Source organism: Rana temporaria, chromosome 6 (genome assembly GCF_905171775.1).
Source record: "Rana temporaria chromosome 6, aRanTem1.1, whole genome shotgun sequence".
In the NCBI taxonomy this organism is placed as follows: Eukaryota; Metazoa; Chordata; class Amphibia; order Anura; family Ranidae; genus Rana; species Rana temporaria.
The window spans coordinates 30270772-30294019 of NC_053494.1; the positions used below are offsets into that span (position 1 = coordinate 30270772).

At 45.8% G+C, this 23248-nt stretch overlaps 1 protein-coding gene across 2 annotated transcripts in view; it reads right to left on the reverse strand.

Moving 5' to 3' along the window:
* LOC120943332 (CREB binding protein) overlaps window positions 1–18838 on the reverse strand; it is a 98719-nt gene extending 79881 nt beyond the window's left edge. For both annotated transcript variants that reach the window (XM_040356567.1, XM_040356566.1), the window contains exon 1: window positions 18730–18838. In XM_040356567.1, coding sequence (XP_040212501.1) covers window positions 18730–18817 — 88 coding nt within the window. In that variant the 5' untranslated portion in view covers window positions 18818–18838. The remainder of the gene's footprint in view (window positions 1–18729) is intronic.
* Between the last annotated feature and the right edge of the window lie 4410 nt (window positions 18839–23248).

The window sequence follows — 23248 nt, forward strand, 5'->3', positions numbered from 1 at the left end:
TTAAAAAAAGAGCCAGGAGGCCGAGCAGAGCGAGTTGTCCGAGCGAAGCGAGGACGTGAGGCCGACTGGCCACTTCCCTCAAATTCCACGTCGCCCTGGATGCCGGGAGCGAAGCGAGGACGTGAGGCCGACTGGCCACTTCCCTCAAATTCCACGTCGCCCTGGATGCCGGGAGCGAAGCGAGGACGTGAGGCCGACTGGCCACTTCCCTCAAATTCCACGTCGCCCTGGATGCCGGCCGAGGTTCGGAGATTTCCGTCGGCAAGCATTGCGCCTGCGCAGTCCTTACAGGAACCAGCTCGTTAGCCGGAACCAGATCGTCAGATCACCGGTACAAAAAAATATTCTGCTTGTGGGTATGTCGGTCTGTCCCACAGAAGCCGGATGTCCATGCTGGAAAACAAGCAGCCGAGTGACTCCTGATCGGCACTCTCAGCCAATGGCAGCGAGCGCTGCTCAGTGTTCTGACAGGGGGTTATGTTCATCCCCCCTGTCAGAACACAACAGCTTAGCAGGGGAGAAAAAAAAAAAACGTGTGTACTCGGCTTTACACGTTAAAATAATTGCTTAAAATTTTTGTAGCATGATTGAACTACTAAAAATCTCTCAAGACAAAAGTGGTGGATGCAATGAGAATATTGGTTACCAATGCCAGACCCACATCGATTTTCACCTCATCTGGCTGGATGTCAAAAATGATCCATTGAGAAATCATTCGTGGAAATGTTGCCACCATTGATCTGCCTGCTTTTGGTAACAAAGGTTGACCAAAAGCCTACAACTGTAGTAAATTTTTACGTAATGGTTTGTTTAGCCAAAAATACCCAACGCTTCTTTTGAGTTAAATCCAAACAAAAATCAGTACGAATATAATATAGCTTGAAGATCTAGGGGGGGGATTCTGTTGTCCAAGCCGTGGTGGTTTGAGTTGAATCATTACGAGTAAGTTTTCTCGGGGGCGGGGGGGGTGGGGTGATTAATAAAGACTCAACATAAGAGTGTATAAATATACTATGGCATATTAATTAACAGATAGAGATGGATATTAGGTTATGTATGATGTCCATGGATTGTATTCCTTTGTTTCAGAAAAAATTGAAAAAATTATTGGAAAAAAAAAAAAAAAAAACACACACACACACACACACACACACACACACACACACACACACACACACACACACACACACACACGTCCGCTCATCAAAAATTCTCTTAATTTTCAGACCCAGCTGTTTCAAAATGTTGTAGCAAAGGAGAAGAAATTGCTTTGAAAGTCAAATGTTCACCAGATTTAATCTATTAGGCCCCTTTCACACGGACGGACCGCTCAGGTCCGCCTGTCAGTTGACGGCGGACCAGAACGGCCGCTCCATGCATCTCTATGGAGTGTCGGATATCAGCGGAGCCATGTCCGCTGACATCCAACACGATCCGATAAAAACAGACTTATGGATATACGTCCCCATCCGTCAATGGCAGATCGGATCGGGTGTCCGTTTTGGTCCGATCTCTCCACAGGAGAGTCAGGACACTCTCTACGTTGCAGACAGAGAAAGGAGCTGTGTGTTAGAGGGCGTCCTGACTCTCCTGTAGTCCGGGGGGGGCGAGAACGACACTCCACACCAGGGAGAAAGCCTCGCATTACTGTGTGGAGTTACAGACAGAAGAACAGGAAGTGAGGATTTCTCAGAAGAAATAAGGACATTTAAAGGCAAAATGGAAGGATGAGGTAAGTGAAGGAGGACTGCACTAAGGTAAAGGAAGCTGTTTTGGAAAAAATAAAAATAAATTGTACCTTTACAACTCCTTTAAAGTGATACTAAAGGTTCTGTTTTCTTTTTAATAATAATCATCATAAAATTATGATTTTAGGTTAATATTGCATAGCTTTTGGTTAAACTTGGTAGTCTTATTCATATGGCCAATTAGACAACCCAACCTAAAAACACACTCCCTGGGATTCATAAAGACTGGCACAGACAGATTTGGTGAAAGTCTCTCTCATGCGTTCTAAAATTGGCGCGGCATGCACTAAATTCATGCACCCGTCTAGAACATGAATTTGGAGCATGCTGCGCCACTTTTAAAATGCACGCAAGACACTTTTGCAAAATCTGTCTGCGCCAGTTTTTCTCTGTAGGCCAAAAAAAAAAAGTTGGATTTAATTAGCTCCACTTTGGTAAGATACAAACTGTTGGTATTTTTATTTTGAATTCGGAGCATTCATCGCGCCACAATGTGAAATTTACGCATTTTAAAATGTCCCGAATTTGGTAGACGAGCCACTGTCAGAAACGGAATGAATAGCAGATGCTTTATGAATCTAGGATAATACTCTAAGAAGAGGGAGCGACGCCAGAAAAACGGGGCGGCAACTCAATTTCCCTCACTGTGCTTTGTATGAAGCAGATCTGCCGCTCCGCCTGCTTGCATACTCCGTCTCCATACGTTTACACCGATTCACACAACAAAAAAGGTTTGCTTGATGGCACTTGGTAATATTTGAATACAAGAACTAGCCAAAGCCAAAAGCAGCAGGCTGAACGTTTGAAAAAATAAAATATATATTTTTTTAATCATGACAAATTCATTAAATTTGGAAACGCCTACTTTAAGAGCACTTTCATACTGAGGCCGTTTTCAGGCATTTTAGCGCTAGAAATAGCGCCTGAAAACTGCCTCGAATTCTCCACGATGGCGGGACGTTCGGGAAAAGGATCAGCTGTATACAGCGCTCCCAAAACGTCCCCGCTCATTGCAATGAATGGGAAGTGCTTAGAAAGCGCCGCAAAACAAGCGTTTTTAACCCTTTGAGTGTCAACAGTGCCCCGCTAGCGGCAGAAAGGCGACGCTTAAACAGTGCTAAAATGCGCAGCGCTTTAGCTCAAACGGCCGGTGCTTTGAGCGTGAAAGCAGCCTTACAGCTACTCAGGGAGACTTGCACCAATTCTTGCCATAGGCGACAAAAAAAAAATAACAAATCAAATTATTCTAGCAGATCTTCCACAGGGCAGCAACTGTCAGACTTCACTCAGCCTTTATGGAATGGTCAAACTTGTGCTAGGTACAAAGTAGCAGTTTTATTTCGTTCAACACAGCTAAACGACAAAAAAACAACAGAGAAGCTTGCTGTACTAACTATTCAGTGTTAGTACAGTGATCTCCTTGTTGAGCTATTGTGTACCGACAGGGGGGACGAAGCCCCCCCCCCCCATATGACACCGGTCTGATGTTTTTCAGGCATGCCCATTTGGCTGGCTGTGGTACAAACCGGCCAATACGTGGCCTGTGTGTGCCAGGCTTATGACAAAGTAATGCCAAGTTAGGGCCCTGTCACACAGGGCTGTCCGTGTGTGGGCACCGCTTTGCTCAGCGGGGATCGCTCTGTCAATCCCCGCTGAGCAGGCAGATGACAGGTCTTTCTCTGCACACTGTGCAGGGACCGACCTGTGAGAGCGCCACTCTTACCTATGGGGGGTGGGGGTCAGATGACGACGGCCCATAGAGTCCAGATCCGATCTGCCGGAAGGAAAAGTAGGGTTTTCACACTTTGGCGGGTCGGATGTCAGTGGGCATGTCACCGCTAACATCCGTGGCTCCATAGAGGCGACGGGGCGCCCGTTCAGATCCGCCTAAAAAACTGACAGCCCGTTTGAAAGGGCCCTAAGGCAGCACTGGTAACGAATGGGCCATAGTAAGCTGCTCACCACTCAGGTATTACACAAGCCATCGTTGAACGCTCCCGCCATTCCCCTGCAGCTGCTGCTGGCAGAAACAGGGGAAATTACATGACCAGACCGGATCAGGATAGGTTATAAGGCTAGCCATATACCATTTGAGTTTCAGCAGTTTCCTGATAAACCGGGCTGAAATCTGATCAATAGGTGGCCCTACCAGCCGCCTCCCGCTTAATATTCCTCAACTGAAAAAGCGAGAGAAAACTTCAGTCAAATAGCAGCTTGGATCCAAAAAGCTGCAGGTTCTGCGATGGTATTTTGACAGCCGGTGGGGTTGATTGTCAAAATGCAGCAGCCTCAGTGGGAGATCAGACCACCCGTGCCTTTATTCAGCACACATGGACTATACACACATTTCAGGGTAAAGTGAAGCATATATTTTCATCTGTGGTTCTAGAAAATGTAAACTAACATTGCTATTTTCATTGTTTACAGCTTCTGGCAACACCCAGTGAAAACAGGCAAATTTGTATCAAATTCCACAAGGTTTTTAAAAACAGGAGGCATGCACGTTTTTGCAGGTAAAACAAATTGTGCATTTATTTATTTTCCTCAAGAGCCTGCAGAGCATTGCAACCGCGATCAGTGGATCACAGGTGGATTGTCAGGCTCCTGCACATTCTCCCTGCAGCTTTCTCAGCCAGTAGTGTAAATTAAAGAGAGGGTCTGCAAATTATATATATATATATATATATATATTTTATACCAGCAGCTACTTACCTGTCTTGGAGCCCAGCGATGTCGGCACCGCAGCTGATGTCTCCATCAGGTGCTGCAGCTGCCATTGCGGGCAAGGTAACCCGTCAGTGTAGCATTGTGGCTTCACGCCGGGAACCCTACTGCGCATGCGCGAGGCCCGCTCCTCTCTCCTTCTGGCCCCAGCAACAGGAAGGAGGAGGGAGCCGAGCGGTGACGTCAATATCCACGGCTGAGGCTCCCGTAAGTGAGAAAGGTTACCCGTCCCTCCGAAAGGTGCCAATTGTGGCACAGGAGGGGTGAAGGAATGAGATGAGCGGAAGTTCCACTTTTGGGTGGAACTCCGCTTTAACTTTGAGGGCACTAATTAGTGCCCCCCGTAGCTCACTGAACTACAAGCTATCTGCCGCAGTGGAAAACAGGACTTTATTTATTCACAGATCTCCGAATGAAGGATGCGGCTATATACATCGTTATGGCAGCAGCTAGCTACCATAAACCCTAGTATCCTCTTCTTCAGCGGGCAGACTTTCAGATAAAAGTGGTCTCTGCAGCGGATTCGCCACAAGATCACTTACCGGCAGACAACCCCGCTCCAGTTCCCTCTGCTGAGGTGGATAGTGTCCGTTTCTGTATGTGGTATGGAGACAAGTGAGGGGAAGACCTGGGGCTCCATACCATTGCAGGGCGGAAAAGACATCAAACATCACTTCCGCCCATGGCTTTGTCCAGGTGATCTGCCAATATGGTTCCGGCTATCGAGATGGTTCCTGTAAGGACTGTGCAGGCGCAACCCTTGCCAACGGAAATCTCCAAACCTCGGCCGGCATCCAGGGCGACGTGGAATTTGAGGAAAGTGGCCAGTCGGCCTCACTTCGCTCGCTCGGCCTCCTGGCTCTTTTTTTTAACATCCTCCAATCCACGGGGATGTTAAAGAATGAGCCTGGATGCCGGCCGAGGTTCGGAGATTTCCGTCGGCAAGGATTGCGCCTGCGCAGTCCTTACAGGAACCATCTGGATAGGGGAACCATAACGACAAGTCACCGGCTCACACTACCGCGACTTGGGATCCCACTTGTAATGGGCGACATGAGAAATTCCATTAAAGTGAATGAGAGTCGTCTTAATGTACACTCTGACTTCAGAAAAGGTTCCTGTACTACTTCAAAAGCAACTTGTACCCATTGATTTCAATGGAAGTCGCCTCCAAAGTCGGATCACTGTCTTAACTGAATCAACTTTACAGGAAGAGAAAATAGTTTACTCAGGCAAACCCCTCCCTCCCTCCCACAGAGCTGATTATTCTGTGATTGGCCACAGCTAAAGTCACTGTTCTGGAGGCAAATTTAAGTCGCATTGTAAGTTGCTCCAAGTCGCACTGAAGTCGCCTTACAAAGTCGCGCTGTAAGTCGGCACTTAAGAGACTTTTTTATTGCACTTTAGTGTAAACATGAGATTCCGAGGTCTTTTTGACTCCAGATCTCATACTTAAGAGGTCCTGTCATACTTTTTTTTCTATTACAAGGGATGTTTACATTCCTTGTAATATAAATAAAAGTGACACAATTTTTTTTATAGCAAAAGTGTAAAAAAACAAAACAAAACAAAAAAAAAAAAAAAAAAACACCACAAACCAGTAAAATAAATGAGTGAAATTCTTTTTTTTTAAAAACGCGCACCCTCCTGAAGAGGTCGCGTGCAGAAGCGAATGCTTACGTGAGTAGCAGCTGCATATGAAAACTGTTCAAACCACACGTGAGGTATCGCCGCGATCGTTAGAGCGAGAGAAATAGTTATAGCCCCAGACCTCCTCTTTAAAGCGGGGGTTCACCCTATCGACCAAAAAAAAAAAATTTTTTTTCTTTTACCTTAAAATCAGGCATTGTAGCGCGAGCTACAGTATGCCTGTCCCGAATTTTTTACCCCCGTACTCACCTTGTAGTCGTCCATCGAAGATACCGGGGAATGGGCGTGCCTATGGAGACGGAGGATGATTGACGGCCGGCTCTGGCGCGTCACGCTTCTCCGGAAATAGCCGAAATAGGCTTGGTCTTCACGACGCGTGCGCATAGCCTGTGCGCAGGCGCCGTGAAGAGCCGAGACCTACTCCGGCTGTCTTCGGGGAGAGTGACGTGCCAGGGCCGGCCGTCAATCATCCTCCCTCTCCATAGGCACGCCCATTCCCCGCGGGAGCCGAAACCTACGATGTCGGATTACAAGGTGAGTTCGGGGTTAAAAAAATCGGGACAGGCATACTGTAGCTCGCGCTACAATGCCTGTCTCGATGGTAAAATGTGTCGGGGGGGGGGGGGGGGGGGTGAACTACCGCTTTAACTCAAAGCATGAAACCTGTAGAATTGTTTAAAACGCTGCATTTGGAGATTTTTAGGGATAAAAATTTGTCGCCATTCCACTAGCGGGCGCAACTTTGAAGGGTGACATCAATTCACTTGGCGTAACATAATCTTTTACAATATAAAAAGAATCGGGCTAACTTTACTATTGAAAAAAGTGCACAATAAAAAAAAAAAAAAAAAAAAAAAGGAAGCGTGCTTGTAAGGCCGGTGCGCAAATACGGTGTGACAAAAAGTATTGCAACTACTGCCATTTTATTCGAGAGTTAGAAAAATTAATATATATATATATATATATATATATATATATATATATATATATATATATATATATATATATATAAATGGAGTTCCAAGTAATATTCTATAAAAAAAATAAATTTTTTAAACAAGTTTGAAAAATAGGCTAAGGCTCAAGTGGTTAAATCAAGCCTTCTTTCTAACGTTAAAAAATAAAAATAAAAAAATAATCCACCCTGTTGCAACATTCATACTATTGCTGTAATGTTCTACATATTTCTATCAACACATAGTAAACCGTTCTCCATATCCCATCTATGTTGTCCCCACAGCCCTAAACAATGTTCTTCCAGTAAACACTGCACATTGCTTCACACCAATTATATTATATAGATCACCTATTAGTGTAAACGGATGCCTCACTTTATAGCACACTTCCAATTCAGTGCACCACTTGCTATTGTTGGCGCCCGTGCATTGTGCGTTTCCCCTTATTCCTTTGCTTTGTGAAGTGACTGTCCAGCCTGTCTGAGCAGCCATTTCACTTCCCGCGATCCGTCCTCACACATCCAAACTGTCTATTTGCATCCCTGCCACTTTCAATGCTCTTGCGACAGTACGGTGAACACATCCCAACGCCGGTCCCAGCACTCCGGGAGCACAACTACTTTTCTAACCTTGTGTCACTGCTTCTGCTGCGCAAAAAAAACGATTTAAAAACGCTCAAAAACACCGGCGGCAGCGTTTTTTAATCCACTGAAAAACGCTGATTAAAGCTATTGCAAAAACGCTAAAAAAACGTTGACAGGCTCCCTGCAAAGCTACTGGCGCTTTTTTATAGCTTTTATCAGCTTCAGTGTGCATGGAGTCTAAAAAGCTAAAAGCGTTTGATAAAATATGTTGTATTTATTTATTTTTTTAAATTTCATTTAAAACATACAAAATGAAATAGACACATATTTTATAGATAGATATACACACACGGTTAAAAAAAAAAAAAAAAAAAAAGCCCTTTATAGTACAAAAAAGCAAATCACTACTGTAAATATTACTTTCACTGTCCCACAGTAATAAAATGAACCCCTTACAATAGCGATTATTTGCTCTTTGTACTTATTTTTGTTTTTTTTACCCCATTATGTTACTAAACATCTCAGGCCGGGGTCACACCTCTGTGTTTTTTGGTGCTTTTTGCAGAAACACACTACAGTTCATTTACATGGTTTCCTATGGGACACGCTCACATCCATGATTTTTTTTCAGCTGCTGTGTATTTGGAAAGGGCAACTTTGTTAATTTTTGGTTTAATATACTTCAATGGAGAAGCTGCAGAAAAGCATGCAATGTGTTTTTGCGGCAATTTGTGTATTGTAATCTGCCCAACAACAAACTGACCCAAAAAAAGAAAGCCATTTTTTTTTTTTTTAAGGCTATTATCCGATTAATCGAAACAAGTCGGCCAACTAATCAATTATGAATAATCGTTAGCTGCAACTAATGATTATTTCCATAATCGATTAGTTGGCCAATTGTTTTGGTTAATCGGTTAATAAAAAAAAAAAGTCATTTTGCAGTGATTTGCATTTTTATTTTTTGGCCAAATTAAAACAACACAAATTTTCACAAAAACGCATTACATACTTTTCTGCAGCTTCTTCTTATATTGAACCAAAAAAAAAAAAAAACACAAAATAGCACTATTTTGCATTAAAAAAAAAGTCATTGTTCTTTCCAAGTACGCAGCAGCTGAAAAAAAATCATGCATGTGAACGTGTCCACTAGGAAAACATTTAAATGAACTGTAGTGTCTTTCTGTAAAAAGCACCAAAAAACACAGAGATGTGACCCCAGCCTGAGATGTTTAGTAACATAATGGGGTTAAAAAAAAAAAAAAACTAAAATTAGTATAAAAAGGAGCAAATAATTGCTACTGTAAGGGGTTAATTTTTTACTGTTGAACAGTGAAAGTAATATTTACAGTAGCGATTTGCTTTTTCTGTACTATAAAGGGCCATTTTTTTATTTTTATTTTTTTAACCCCATTAAGTTACTGGCCGATTAATCGATTAATTTCATAATCGATTAGTTGTTTCGGCCCTAATTATATATATATATATATATATATATATATATATATATATATATATATATATATTTTTTTTTTTTTAATAATACATATATAATACACACACACTACAATAAGCACATCATAAAAAAAAGTGTGGAGTTGAAGTGTGCTTGCAGCTTCACAACCGGGTGTGCAATGCACATGCACGAGTCGCGCTGCATGCCCTTAATGGCCGAGCAATATTTTATGACATGCCCTAGAACAGTGATGGCAAACCTTGGCACCCCAGATGTTTTGGAACTACATTTCCCATAATGCTCATGCACTCTGCAGTGTAGTTGAGCATCATGGGAAATGTAGTTCCAAAACATCTGGGGTGCCGAGGTTCGCCATCACTGCCCTAGAAGATGCCGGGGGGGGGGGGGGGGGATTAAGAGCCGCCTAGGTGGTGAGGGCGGAAGTGGGGGCAGGGTACCCGTCAAAACTATGCACCCCTCCCAAAATTAAAATAAACGACATGCCAAATGTGACATGTCAGGCGGTGAGAATACCTTAAAGCGAAAGTTCCACTTTTGGGTGGAACTCTACTTTAAGCAGATACTTACAAACTTAAAACCTACCTTTTACATCACTATCATACAAATGTGTTTGCCAATCCATATGCCATAACAGTGCCATGTATACCTATACCAGTGTTTCTCAACTCCAGTCCTCGGGGCGCACCAACAGGTCTTGTTTTCAGGCTTTCCATTATTGTGCACAGGTGATTTTATCAGTTTCACTGCCTTAGTAATTACCACAGCAGTTTGATCTGAGGGAAATCCTGAAAACATGACCTGTTGGTGCGCCCCGAGGACTGGAGTTGAGAAACACTGACCTATACTATAAATATTTGAACATTATACACACACAAAGGCATAGCTAGATCTCTCACTCCTACATGGATCGAAGGAAGCTTTTGTACCAAGTACTTTGCAGTGTGTAAAGCCTGGTACAAACGTGCCAAATGTCGGGAGACATCGGCTGGTTCAATAAAAACCGTCCGACAATCAGCCAGTGTGTATAGCAGCCGGTCAGACAGAAGCCAGCCATTTAGCCGGCTTCTGTCAGTCGAGCATGCTGGAAAACCAGCAGCCGATTGGCTCTCAATTAGCGCTCTCAGCCAATGGCAAAGATCACTGACCGGAGTGTTCTGGCGGGGGGCAGCCCTCCGACAGAACACAATAGCTCAGCAGCTCCGACTAGAGATGTCACACAATATACTGCCAAAAAAACAAAAAAAACAATAAGCGTATATAGATTGGTTTGCGCAAAAGTTATAGCGTCTACAAACTATGGGAAAGATTTTTGCAGTTTTTATATATATTTTTTTTTATTAGGAAAGGCGGTGATCTGCGATTTTTAGCAGTGCTGCAACATTGCGGCTGACAGATCGGACACTTTTGACACATTTTTTGGACTGGTAATTGTATAAATGTCACTGGCAGGGAAGGGGTTAACACTAGGGGGGCGATCAAGGGGTTAAATGTGTTCCCTAGGTGTGTTTCTAACTGTGAGGGGATGGGACTGACTAGAGGAGGAGACAGATCGTTGTCCCTACTTAGAAGGAACAGATGATCTGTATCTCCTCCCCTGTCGGAACAGGGATTTGTGCGTTTACAAGGATCACGCCTGCTCGTCACGCGCATCGCGTCCCCCTCATGTAGCGGGTGCACGCCTCCTATGGGTTTTAAAAAAGGGAGCAACTTACCCATATGGGGTTTCGCGGGAACATACCACTTTGCCGACATATCGGCATGAGCCAGTCGGCAAGTGGTTAAAGTGCATTTTTTTCCCCCCAAAAAAAATCCAGTGTGACATAAAACATTACAACAACCACCATTTTATTCTCTAGGGTCACTGCTAAAAAATATACCAACAAGTGTCAGAAAAAGGTTTAGTCTTTAAAAGGGGTTGTAAGGGTTTGTTTATTTTCTAAATAGGTTCCTTTAAAAGGGACACTAAAGGCAAGATTTTTTGGGTTTAAAAATAACAAACATGTTATATTTACCTCCGCTGTGCAGATCATTTTGCAGAGTGACCCCGATCCGTCTCTTCTGGGGTCCCTCGGGGGCTGTCTCTGCTCCTCCTCGCAAAAGCTTTCCACGTTCATACGAGCTCCCTCGCATGGTGGAGAAGTTTTTGCGAGCGCGCTCCCATGATACATCGCCCCCGCCCCCCCGGGGCAGCGTGTCATCAGCTGTGATTGACAGCAGCGCCAGCCAATGGCTGCGCTGCTATCAATCCGCCCAGCCTAGCCAATTAACGGCCAGGCTGGGAACCGAACAGGAGGACGAGAACGCGCACAGGACTTTCGAGGGGTGAGGTAAGTAAAACGGGGGCTCGGTGCTGTCAGATGTTTTTTTACCTTAATGCATAGGATGCATTAAGGTAAAAAAAACTTTACCTTTACAACCCCTTTAAGCTAGTGCATTGTTGGTTCACTTACCTTTTCCTTCGATTTCCCTTCTAAATGTTTTTTTTTCTTTGTCTGAATTTCTTGCTTTCTGTTTCTCCTCAGTAAGCTTGTCATCATCCATGGGGGTTAGTCAGCCAGCCAAAACAGCTCACCAAGGAGGAACAGGAAGTGAGAAATTCGGAAAAAAAAAGGGAACTTGAAGGAAAAGGTAAGTGAACAATGCACTAGCTTCAAAGGAACCCATTTAGAAAATAAAAAACAAACCTTTACAATCCCTTTAAAATGGGGTTGTAAAGGTTTGTTTTTTTATTTTCTAAATAGGTTCCTTTAAGCTAGTGCATTGTTGGTTCACTTACCTTTTCCTTCCATTTCCCTTCTAAATGTTTTTTTTCTTTGTCTGAATTTCTGACTTCCTGTTCCTCCGTAAGCTGTTCTCAATGAGTTTCCACCGCTCGGATGATGGTGGAAAGCTTACTGAGGAGAAGCAGGAAGTGAGAAATTCAAACAAAGAAACAAAACATTTAGAAGGGAAATCGAAGGAAAAGGTAAGTGAACCAACAATGCACTAACTTAAAGGAACCCATTTAGAAAATAAAAAACAAACCTTTACAACCCCTTTAAGTGGGTAAACTCTTCATTTACAGACCAAAGTTTATTCCCTTGATCTAAAGAACAAAACGTTACAATGTTTATAGTTAGCTCAGTGGCTAAGGAATGTTGAAACTTGGCAGACTGCCTGTTTTTTTTTTGACAGCTGTCGGATTGAGCAGAGAACTCTGCAAAGAATCAGGAAAATGCTTTGTTAAGATCGTGAGGGGGGAAAGAATCGCAATCTCGTTTAACGATTAATCTTGCAGCTCTAACATATACAGACACACATAATTAAAACATTTAATATATATATATATTTTAAATGTTTTAAATTATCACACAAAAATCATGCACCTCATCTGCAGAATGAGGAAAAAACATCACATATTTTGCAGGCGAGATGCATACGATTTTATATTAAAGTGTATGCATAATTTTTTTTTTTTATACAAGCAAGATGAAGTTTTCTTTGATATCACAAATGCTGCTACGAAAAGTCTGCGCCCTCCGAGTACACTGTCGAATAGTGAATTGTGTTTGAGACAGAACTATGTTTGCTATGTGATCCAGCCAACATTAAACATCTGCAATCACTTGTATCGCTCGTGTAACATGCTTTACCGTTCACTAAACATTATAAGAAATGTATTCTCAAACACGTCCAGTGAAATGACACCAACTGCCTTACATATTGAAATGACAATTATAATATTTTTTATCATACTATTAATATTATAAAGCTGAGGAAAATTACTTTTTATTAATTCATAGAAAAAGACAGCCTGCTCTCTTTGGGAATGTTCCCCCAACATTGAACTGCGCACCGGACAGATCCATCTCACAAAGTTCAGTCTGATGCATAAGTGGATATCAGGGAACATTCCCCTGTCAGTGGATGTTCTAATGCATGGGTCTCTTCAAACTACGGCCCTCCAGTTGTTCAGGAACTACAATTCCCATCATGCCTAGTCATGTCTGTGAATGTCAATGTGTTACAATGCCTCATGGGATGTGTAGTTCTACAACAGCTGGAGGGCCGTAGTTTGAGGATCCCTGTTCTAATGCAAGATCACACAACACCATGGCTAGCAGAATGTATATATATATATATATATATATATATATATATATATATATATATATACACACACACACACATATACACACACACATACATACATACATACATATACACACACACGACTATAAGCCGACGCACCTAATTTTACCACCAAAAAATGGGAAAATGTATTGACTCGAGTATAAGCCTAGGGTGTCCATCTGCATGCCTCACTGTGTCCATGCCTAGACTGACGTTTAACATGGGAGTCTATGGAAGGGGTGCCCGGCTTTGAAAAATCAGTGCTCCCCGACCGTAGGTCCCCCGGACAACAAACTTTGCACACTTGTAGAGTAAAAGGGAGGCTACATGTGTGCCAGGGAACCTACGGCCGGCCGGTACCGGGTCCCCAAAGTCCGGGAGATCAGGCACGAAAAAGGTGACTCGAGTATAAGCCGAGTGGGGCATTTTCGGCACAAAAAAAAAAGTGCTGAAAAGTTTGGCTTATACTCAAATTTATATTTATATATATATATATATATATATATATATATATATATATATATATATATATATATATATATATATATATATATACACACACACACACACACACACACACACACACACACACACACACACACACACACACACACCTTTTTGGATGGAAATGTTCTTTTGCTGGCCATGTTTGGGGTGCCATTAGCAATTAATAGCACCACAAGTCCAACAAACATTTTTTGTGCGTTGCAGGAACACGCACTTCTGCGCACTACACTGGAAAGTGCAGATGTGTTCTGGGTTGCAGGTTAAGGAGGAGCTCCAGTCTCCCCCCCCCAAAAAAAAAAATTTAGTCAGCAGCTACAAACTGTAGCCGCTGAATTTTATTATAAGGACACTTACCTGTCCAGGGATCCCGCGATGTCCTCACCCAACCTGATTGTTCCATTTGCTTCTGGCGCAGACGCCAGCATCTTATACAAGAGAAACCAGCAGTGAAGTCTTGCGGTTTCCTATTGCGCATGTGCAAGCCTTGCTGTGTTTGGGAAATGGTTCTGCAGTCTTCTGGGACCTGTGATGTGTAACAGAAGGCAGAGGGGCAATAAGGAGGGGCCAAACATTGCTATGGTAATAGGACCAGAAGAGGGAGCGGGTACCTGTCAAAACCAGGTGCCCACCCAAAAAAGTGCCAAATCTGGCAATGGGGGGGGGGGGGGGCAAACAGAACTTCCACTTTTGGATGAAGTTCCACTTGTACACATGAAATATGAAACATTTTACACACAACCATGAAGAATGAGACCCCATTCACACTGAAGCCTGCGTGTTTTCATGCTATACACACACACAAATGAATATGCTGCCCAACATACAGCAAAGTAACTTATGCACCTTTATGAGCGATATTTTGCATTTCTTGTGCGCCATAAACAAACGGCACCACAAGCATGACACACGTTTTGTGTGTGAATGCAGCCAGTGTTATGGGTTGCCGGTTGAAGAAAAAGTTGAACACGCGAAACAATTTGTCACCAGAATCCATCCTATCCAGAACCAAAAAACATTTGGCATGTGGGAAACCCTTGTTTTGCGAAAGTTTCACGCACCACATTCAAATGGCGCTGCACTTGTGATCTGCAGCGGGTGTCAGTGCCATGCTAATGGCACCCCAAGCGCACAGTGCGATTGTCTGCACCAGACTGCGTGGTACAGGGTTCCTATGTGATCCGGTCGCTCTGTGTAAAGCCACGCATGCACCACTTTTTGCTGCAGTCCGTCATTTCAACCCAAATAAATGGGCTGAAATCGCACTGTAACCAAAAAGCGCGTAAATAGCACAGGAACGCACAGCACGCCAACGTATGATTTATGGTGTAAACTGGCCCTAAGCTCCAGTTCCCACCAGAACGCAGTGTGGAAAAATCGCATGCGTTAAAATGCACTGCCCTTGCAATATGCAGCGGGTATCAGTGCAATATAAAAGACACCCCAAACGCAGCACATTTGTCTGCACCAGATCGCATGGCACTAAAATTGGTGCATGCACTACTTTTGGTGAACTATGGTGTGATTTGAGCCCATTCATAAATGAATTGCCTGAAATCGCACCACACAGAATTGCACAGGAATGAGCTCAGCGCGTTTCTGTGAGATTCATATGCAACTCGTAGTGTGAACCTAGCAAAGGCAGCGCATTCACGAATAGTAAAACGCACGGAGAACGCATCTTTCCCACACCACGAGAACAGACCCTTAGGCCTCATTCATGCATTGTGGCGCCAAAACCTCCAGTCTGCCCAAAGAGCAGCTCATGCAACCTTTTCAATTCTATACCATGAGAAAAACGCGTTGTGTAATGAATGGCCCCGAGCTGTGCATTTAGTAAATGTGCGCAAAAATCACACACAAAACACTCAGGTGACAAGGCAGCCTTAGGCCCCGTTCATAAAAATAAAAAACAAAAAACACACTCTTGCTGCCCATTTATTAAAACACACAGATGTTTAATAGCGACACACCCAAGACGCAATGCATGTCACACACAGAGGTGAAGAGCACTGCGATCAGAGATGTATGAAGAGATCTGTACAATGACACACACCATAAAGAGAGCGAGCACACACACACACACACACACACACTAGAGAGAGCACACACACACACCATAGAGAGAGCGAGCACACACACACACACACACCATAGAGAGAGAACACACACACCATAGAGAGAGAACACACACACACACCATAGAGAGAGAACACAAACACACACACACACACACACACACACCATAGAGAGAGAACACACCATAGAGAGAGAGAGAGAACACACACACCATAGAGAGAGAGAGAGAGATAGAGATAGAGATAGAGAGAGAACACACACACCATAGAGAGAGAACACACACACACACCATAGAGAGAGAACACACACACACACACACACACACACCATAGAGAGAACACACACACACACACACACACACACACACACACACCATAGAGAGAGAACACACACACACACACACACACCATAGAGAGAGAACACACACACACACTCACCATAGAGAGAGAACACACACACACACTCACCATAGAGAGAGAACACACACACGCCATAGAGAGAGAGAACACACACACACACACACACACACACACACACCATAGAGAGAGAGAGAACACACACCATAGAGAGAGAGAGAGAGAACACACACCATAGAGAGAGAGAGAGAACACACACACACACTAGAGAGAGCACACACACACACACCATAGAGAGAGCGAGCACACACACACACACACACACACACTAGAGAGAGAGCACACACACACCATAGAGAGAGAACACACACACACACACACACACCATAGAGAGAGAGAGAACACACACACACACACCATAGAGAGAGAGAGAACACACACACCATAGAGAGAGAGAGAGAACACACACACACACACACCATAGAGAGAGAGAACACACACACCATAGAGAGAGAGAGAACACACACCATAGAGAGAGAGAGAGAGAGAGAGAGAGAGAGAGAGAGAGAGAGAACACACACACCATAGAGAGAGAACACACACCATAGAGAGAGAGAACACACACCATAGAGAGAGAGAACACACACACACACCATAGAGAGAGAGAGAGAACACAAACACACACACACACACCATAGAGAGAGAACACACCATAGAGAGAGAGAGAGAACACACACACACACCATAGAGAGAGAGAGAGATAGAGATAGAGAGAGAACACACACACACCATAGAGAGAGAACACACACACACACCATAGAGAGAGAACACACACACACACCATAGAGAGAGAACACACACACACCATAGAGAGAGAACACACACACACACCATAGAGAGAGAACACACACACACACACACACACCATAGAGAGAGAACACACACACACACTCACCATAGAGAGAGAACACACACACGCCATAGAGAGAGAGAACACACACACACACCATAGAGAGAGAGAGAGAGAACACACACACACACACACCATAGAGAGAGAGAGAGAACACACACACACACCATAGAGAGAGAGAGAGAACACACACACACACCATAGAGAGAGAGAGAGAACACACACACACACCATAGAGAGAGAGAGAGAACACACACACACACACCATAGAGAGAGAGAGAGAACACACACACACACCATAGAGAGAGAGAGAGAGAGAACACACACACACACACCATAGAGAGAGAGCACACACACCATAGAGAGAGAACACACACACCATAGAGAGAGAGAGAGAACACACACACACCATAGAGAGAGAGAGAGAGAACACACACACACACCATAGAGAGAGAGAGAGAGAACACACACACACACCATAGAGAGAGAGAGAGAGAGAACACACACACACACCATAGAGAGAGAGAGAGAGAACACACACACACACCATAGAGAGAGAGAGAGAGAACACACACACACACACCATAGAGAGAGAGAGAGAGAACACACACACACACCATAGAGAGAGAGAGAACACACACACACACCATAGAGAGAGAGAGAACACACACACACCATAGAGAGAGAGAACACACACACACCATAGAGAGAGAGAGAACACACACACACCATAGAGAGAGAGAACACACACACACCATAGAGAGAGAACACACACACACACACCATAGAGAGAGAACACACACACACACACCATAGAGAGAGAACACACACACACACACCATAGAGAGAGAACACACACACACACACCATAGAGAGAGAACACACACACACCATAGAGAGAGAACACACACACACACACCATAGAGAGAGAACACACACACACCATAGAGAGAGAACACACACACACACACCATAGAGAGAGAACACACACACACACACCATAGAGAGAGAACACACACACACACCATAGAGAGAGAAAACACACACACACACCATAGAGAGAGAACACACACACACCATAGATAGAGAACACACACACACCATAGAGAGAGAGAACACACACACACCATAGAGAGAGAGAACACACACACACCATAGAGAGAGAGAACACACACACACCATAGAGAGAGAACACACACACACCATAGAGAGAGAACACACACACCATAGAGAGAGAGAACACACACACACACCATAGAGAGAGAACACACACACACCATAGAGAGAGAACACACACACACACACCATAGAGAGAGAACACACACCATAGAGAGAGAACACACACCATAGAGAGAGAACACACACACCATAGAGAGAGAGAACACACACACACACCATAGAGAGAGAACACACACACCATAGAGAGATCACACGTCCCCCGTGCATGGTGTGCTCCGAGGCCTGCACTGTCCGGATCTCTCCCGGGTAGAGTTGGGTGAGTGTGTCCGGTGTGCAGTGATGAAGTTGCTCCATGCTCTCTCTCACTCTCTCTCCATGCAGCGCTCACATCTGGCCCAGCATCCTCCTCCTGTCCCATCCCCTCCGGCCCGCCCGATCCCCGGCCCACCTACCTGTACTGTCTGCGCTGGCCGAGAAGCCCGGCGAGCTGAGTTTGGGTCTCTTCCGGTTGGGCGGCCCGTCCAGCAGGTTCTCGGCCATCTTCTCCCCTTTTCTGATCGGTCACCGAAGACAGACGAGGCTCCCTCCCCGGAGGAGGAGCAGTGAGAGAAGAGAGAGAGGGGAGGAGGAGGAGAGATCCCGGGCCGGCCACCACCTCCTCCCGGCACTCGTACTACTACTACCTGACCACAACTCAGCAACCCCCCGAGTCCTGCATCGTCCCCGGAGAGAGAAGCGGGGGGGAGGGACCCCGCGGGGCCGGGAAGGCCCAAACTCCGACCCCCTGCAGGGGGAGCTTCACCGGTGTACGGGAGACCCGGCTCACCTGCAGACCCCCCTGATCTGTTCTGGATGGGATCTGCCTTCCAATCACTGCACCCCAATACTAATCCTACAGGTGACCCCCCCACCCACCAAATCTGTGCACCCCACCTCCACCAATCACAGGTGCGCCCCACTATCGGAGCCCAATCAGTGCACCCCAATACCCTCCCCTCCACCAATCACAGGTGCACCCCACTATCACTGACCAGAAACCCCTCCAATCAGGGCACCCCAATAACCAATCACAGGTGACCCACCAGGTGTCAGAGCCCACCCACAGGTAGGGGGTATTAGGACCCCAAAATAGGGGGCTGTCAGTGCCTGCTCCTTATATAGGTGTCCGCTGTCACTGCCTGTTCTATGGGTGACCCCCCTCCTTGGGACCTCACTTCCACCTCAGAAAACAAATTCCCTTGAGTGTGGCCAATGGCAGGAAAAAGAAAAAAAATCAGGAATTACTTGGGTCACCCCCAAAATAAATAAAGACCCCCAAAAGTAACGTCACCCCCCAAAAAAATGAACCCGCAATGCGCGCTCCCGTCGGGTCAAAGCGGGTCACCGGAAAAAAAATTGGGGTAACTGTCGACCCCCCCAAAAAAAGTTGGGGGTGTCGGGTGGGTGTCAGGAGAAGGTAGGCCCCGGGGGAGATGGAGATTGCGTCAGGCCTTTGATTCCGGCCCCCCTTCCCCCTCCGCCGCTGCCGGTCCCTTTTCCGCCCGCCCACGCAACCGTGCGGCCGCTTCCTCCTCCTCCTCCGGGAGGGGAGGGAAAACAATGAAGAGCCGCCGCTGGCACACGGGGGGCCCGGGGGATTACAGGACGAACAGCAGCCTCCTCCGGGGGTGGCGGGGAGAACGAGCCGCCCCCCCCTGCCTCTCGAATACCGGCAGCCCCACTCTCTCTTCTTTCGCTGGGCCCCGGAGATCTCCGGCGCTGACCGAGCCGCGACAAGATGGCGGCTGTTGATTCCTCAATTAAAAAAAAAAAAAAGTTTTTTTTTTTTTTTTTTTCCTCCTCTCTTCTACGACGGCGGGAGGAGGGGGCGGAGCCACGCAGCACGCACGGGAGGGGATGGGGGAGGAGTTAGACGTACAGGCTATGGAGAATGAAGCTAAACGGAGCGGGTGGAGGTGAAGCGCACGTAGACTTGCTGTGCGAGGGGAGGGCACGCCTTGTAGGGAGTGGCAGGGCACGCCCATGGATGGTTGGCCGCGCCCGCTGACGTACGGTTTGGCCACGCCCAGAGGCTCCGGCTGAAGGTGGAAGCAGCAGTAGCGGAGGAATCCTCCGCTGGACTGCTGTCACCGGAGCGCTGAGTGACAACCCTGGGCTGTGATTACGGGTCAGGGGGAGAGCAATGCATAATACACAGACAGGAGAGCTGCATGCATGCGTGGGGCATCATCATGCAAACCCTACATGTATATATATATACCCAGCAAACCATACACAGGTGTACAAGCTGCAAAATAAATACAACATATTTTTCAGAACTGTCACATGAATAAATAATATCCGGTACCCCTTTCCATGTAAATATATATATTATCCGGTACCCCTTTCCATGTAAATATATATATTATCCGGTACCCCTTTCCATGTAAATATATATATATTATCTGGTACCCCTTTATACAGTCATGTCCAAAAATATTGACACCCCAACATTTCTATCAGATAATGCACCACTTCACCCAGATAATTGTTGCAATTACAAATGTTTTGTTGTTCTCGTGTTTATTTCTTTTCTATGTACAGGTATGACACAAAAAAGTGGAGGGAAAAAAAGCCAAATCTGACACATTCCACGCGAAACTCAGAAAATGGACCGGACACAATTATTGTCACCTTCTCAAACTTGTAAGCTGTGGCGTCACTAGGGTTGGTGTCACCCGGTGCAGTAAAACATGGTGTCACCCCCCCCCCCTCTGTCTAGGCTGCCCAGCACCAAGCAGGCAGCGCACAGGCACGGGGCGCACCCCAAACCAGCCCCTGTGAATGATAGTATAGGGCAGTATAGTGGCAGGTTAGGGTAGTATAGAGTGGTATAGTGGCAGGTTGGTGTAGTGGGGTGGTATAGGACAGGTTAAGGTGGTATAGGGCATGTTGGGTGATATAGGGTAGTTTGGGGTGGTATAGGGCAAATTAGGGTTGCATAGGGCAGGTTGGGGTGGTATAGGGCAAGTTAGGGTGGTACAGGGCAGGTTGGGGTAGTATAGTGCAAGTTAGGGTGGCATAGGGCAAGTTGGGATGGCATGGGAAAGGTTGGGGTGGTACAGGGCAAGTTAGGGTGGCATTGGGCAGGTTGGGGTGGTATAGGGCAAGTTATGGTGGCATAGGGCAGATTGGGGTGGTACAGGGCAAGTTAGGGTGGCACAGGGCAAGTTGGGGTGGCATGGGAAAGTTTTGGGTGGTATAGGGCAGCGCAGGGTGGTACAGGGCAGGCTGGGTGGTACAGGGCAGGCTGGGGTGGTACAGACTGTTTGGGGGGGGTACAGGGCAGGCTGAGGTGGTACAGGGCTGTTTGGGGTGGTACAGGGCAGGCTGGGGTGGTACAGGGCAGGCTGGGTGATACAGGGCAGGCTGGGGTGGTACAGGGCAGGCTGGGTGATACAGGGCAGGCTGGGGTGGTACAGGGCAGGTTGGGGTGGCACAGAGCAGGCTGGGGTGGTACAGGGCAGGCTGGGATTGCACAGGGCAGGCTGGGCATGTCAGCTTAAAAAAAAAGGGATGGTGTCACCCCTCTAGCGGGTGACAAAGTAAAAAATATTGTTTTTTTTTGCAAAATTGTCGCTCCTTTTTTGTTCATAGCGCAAAAAATAAAAACTGCAGAGGTGATTAACTACCACCAATAGAAAGCTCTATTTGTGGGGGAAAAAGGTCATCAATTCCACTTGGGTACAGCACCCCTCAACCACACAATTGTCAGTTAAAAGCAACGCAGTGCCGTACCGCAAAAAATGGCCTGATCAGGAAGGAGGTACATTTTTCCGGGGCTAAAGTGGTTAAACCATTTCTGGGTGCTTCTTGACATGAGCTTTGGGTCATTGTCCTGCTGTAAGACCCATGACCTCTGATGGAGATCCAACTTTCTGACACTGGGCCCTACATTGCACCCCAAAATTCTTTGGTAGTCTTCAGATTTCATAATTCCACACACACAGTCAAGAAATCCAGTGCTTGAAGCAGCAAAGCAACCCCAAAACATCAGTGAACCTCCACCATGTGTGACTGTAGGTACTGTATTCTTTTCTTTAAAGCGGAGGTCCACCCAAAAAAAAAAAAAAAAGCCAGCAGCTACAAATACTGCAGATGCTGACTTTTAATAAATGGGCACTTACCTGTCCAGGGTGCCCGCGATGTCGGCAGCCGAGCCCGAGCAATTACTCGTCTCTCGGCTGTCCCCGCCGCCATCCTCGGTGAGGGAATCAGGAAGTAAAGCGCTGCGGCTTCACTGCCCGGTTCCTTACTGCGCATGCTGATAGCCTCCCGCGGCTTCCAATACCATCTTTACGCTGATGACACTCAAATCTATTTCTCTACCCCTCAACTCACTCCTTCATTCTCCTCACGTATCACTAATTTACTATCAGATATATCAGTTTGGATGTCACACCACTTCCTCAAACTCAATCTATCCAAAACAGAACTTATCATTTCCCCTCCCCCACATGCCTCTTCCCCTGATCTCTCCGTCAAAATTGATGGCACAACTATCAGCCCATCCCCACATGTCAAGGTCCTAGAAGTAGTCCTGGACTCTGAACTCTCCTTTAAGCCTCACGTTCATTCACTGTCCAAATCTTGCCGCCTCAACCTTCGCAACATCTCCAAAATACGCCCCTTTCTAACTAGGGTTGTCCCGATACCACTTTTTTAGGACTGAGTACGAGTACCGATACTTTTTTTTTAGTAGTCGCCGATACCGAATACCGATACTTTTTTTTAAATGTGTCCCCATATGCAGCCATGTCCCCCCACAGATGCAGCCATTGTCTCCCCCCCATATGCAACCATTGTCTCCCCCCATTATCCAGCCACTGTCTCCCCCCATTATCCAGCCACTGTCTCCCCCCATATGCAGCCATGTCCCCCATATCCAGCCATTGTCTCCCCCCATATGCAACCATTGTCTCCCCCCATTAT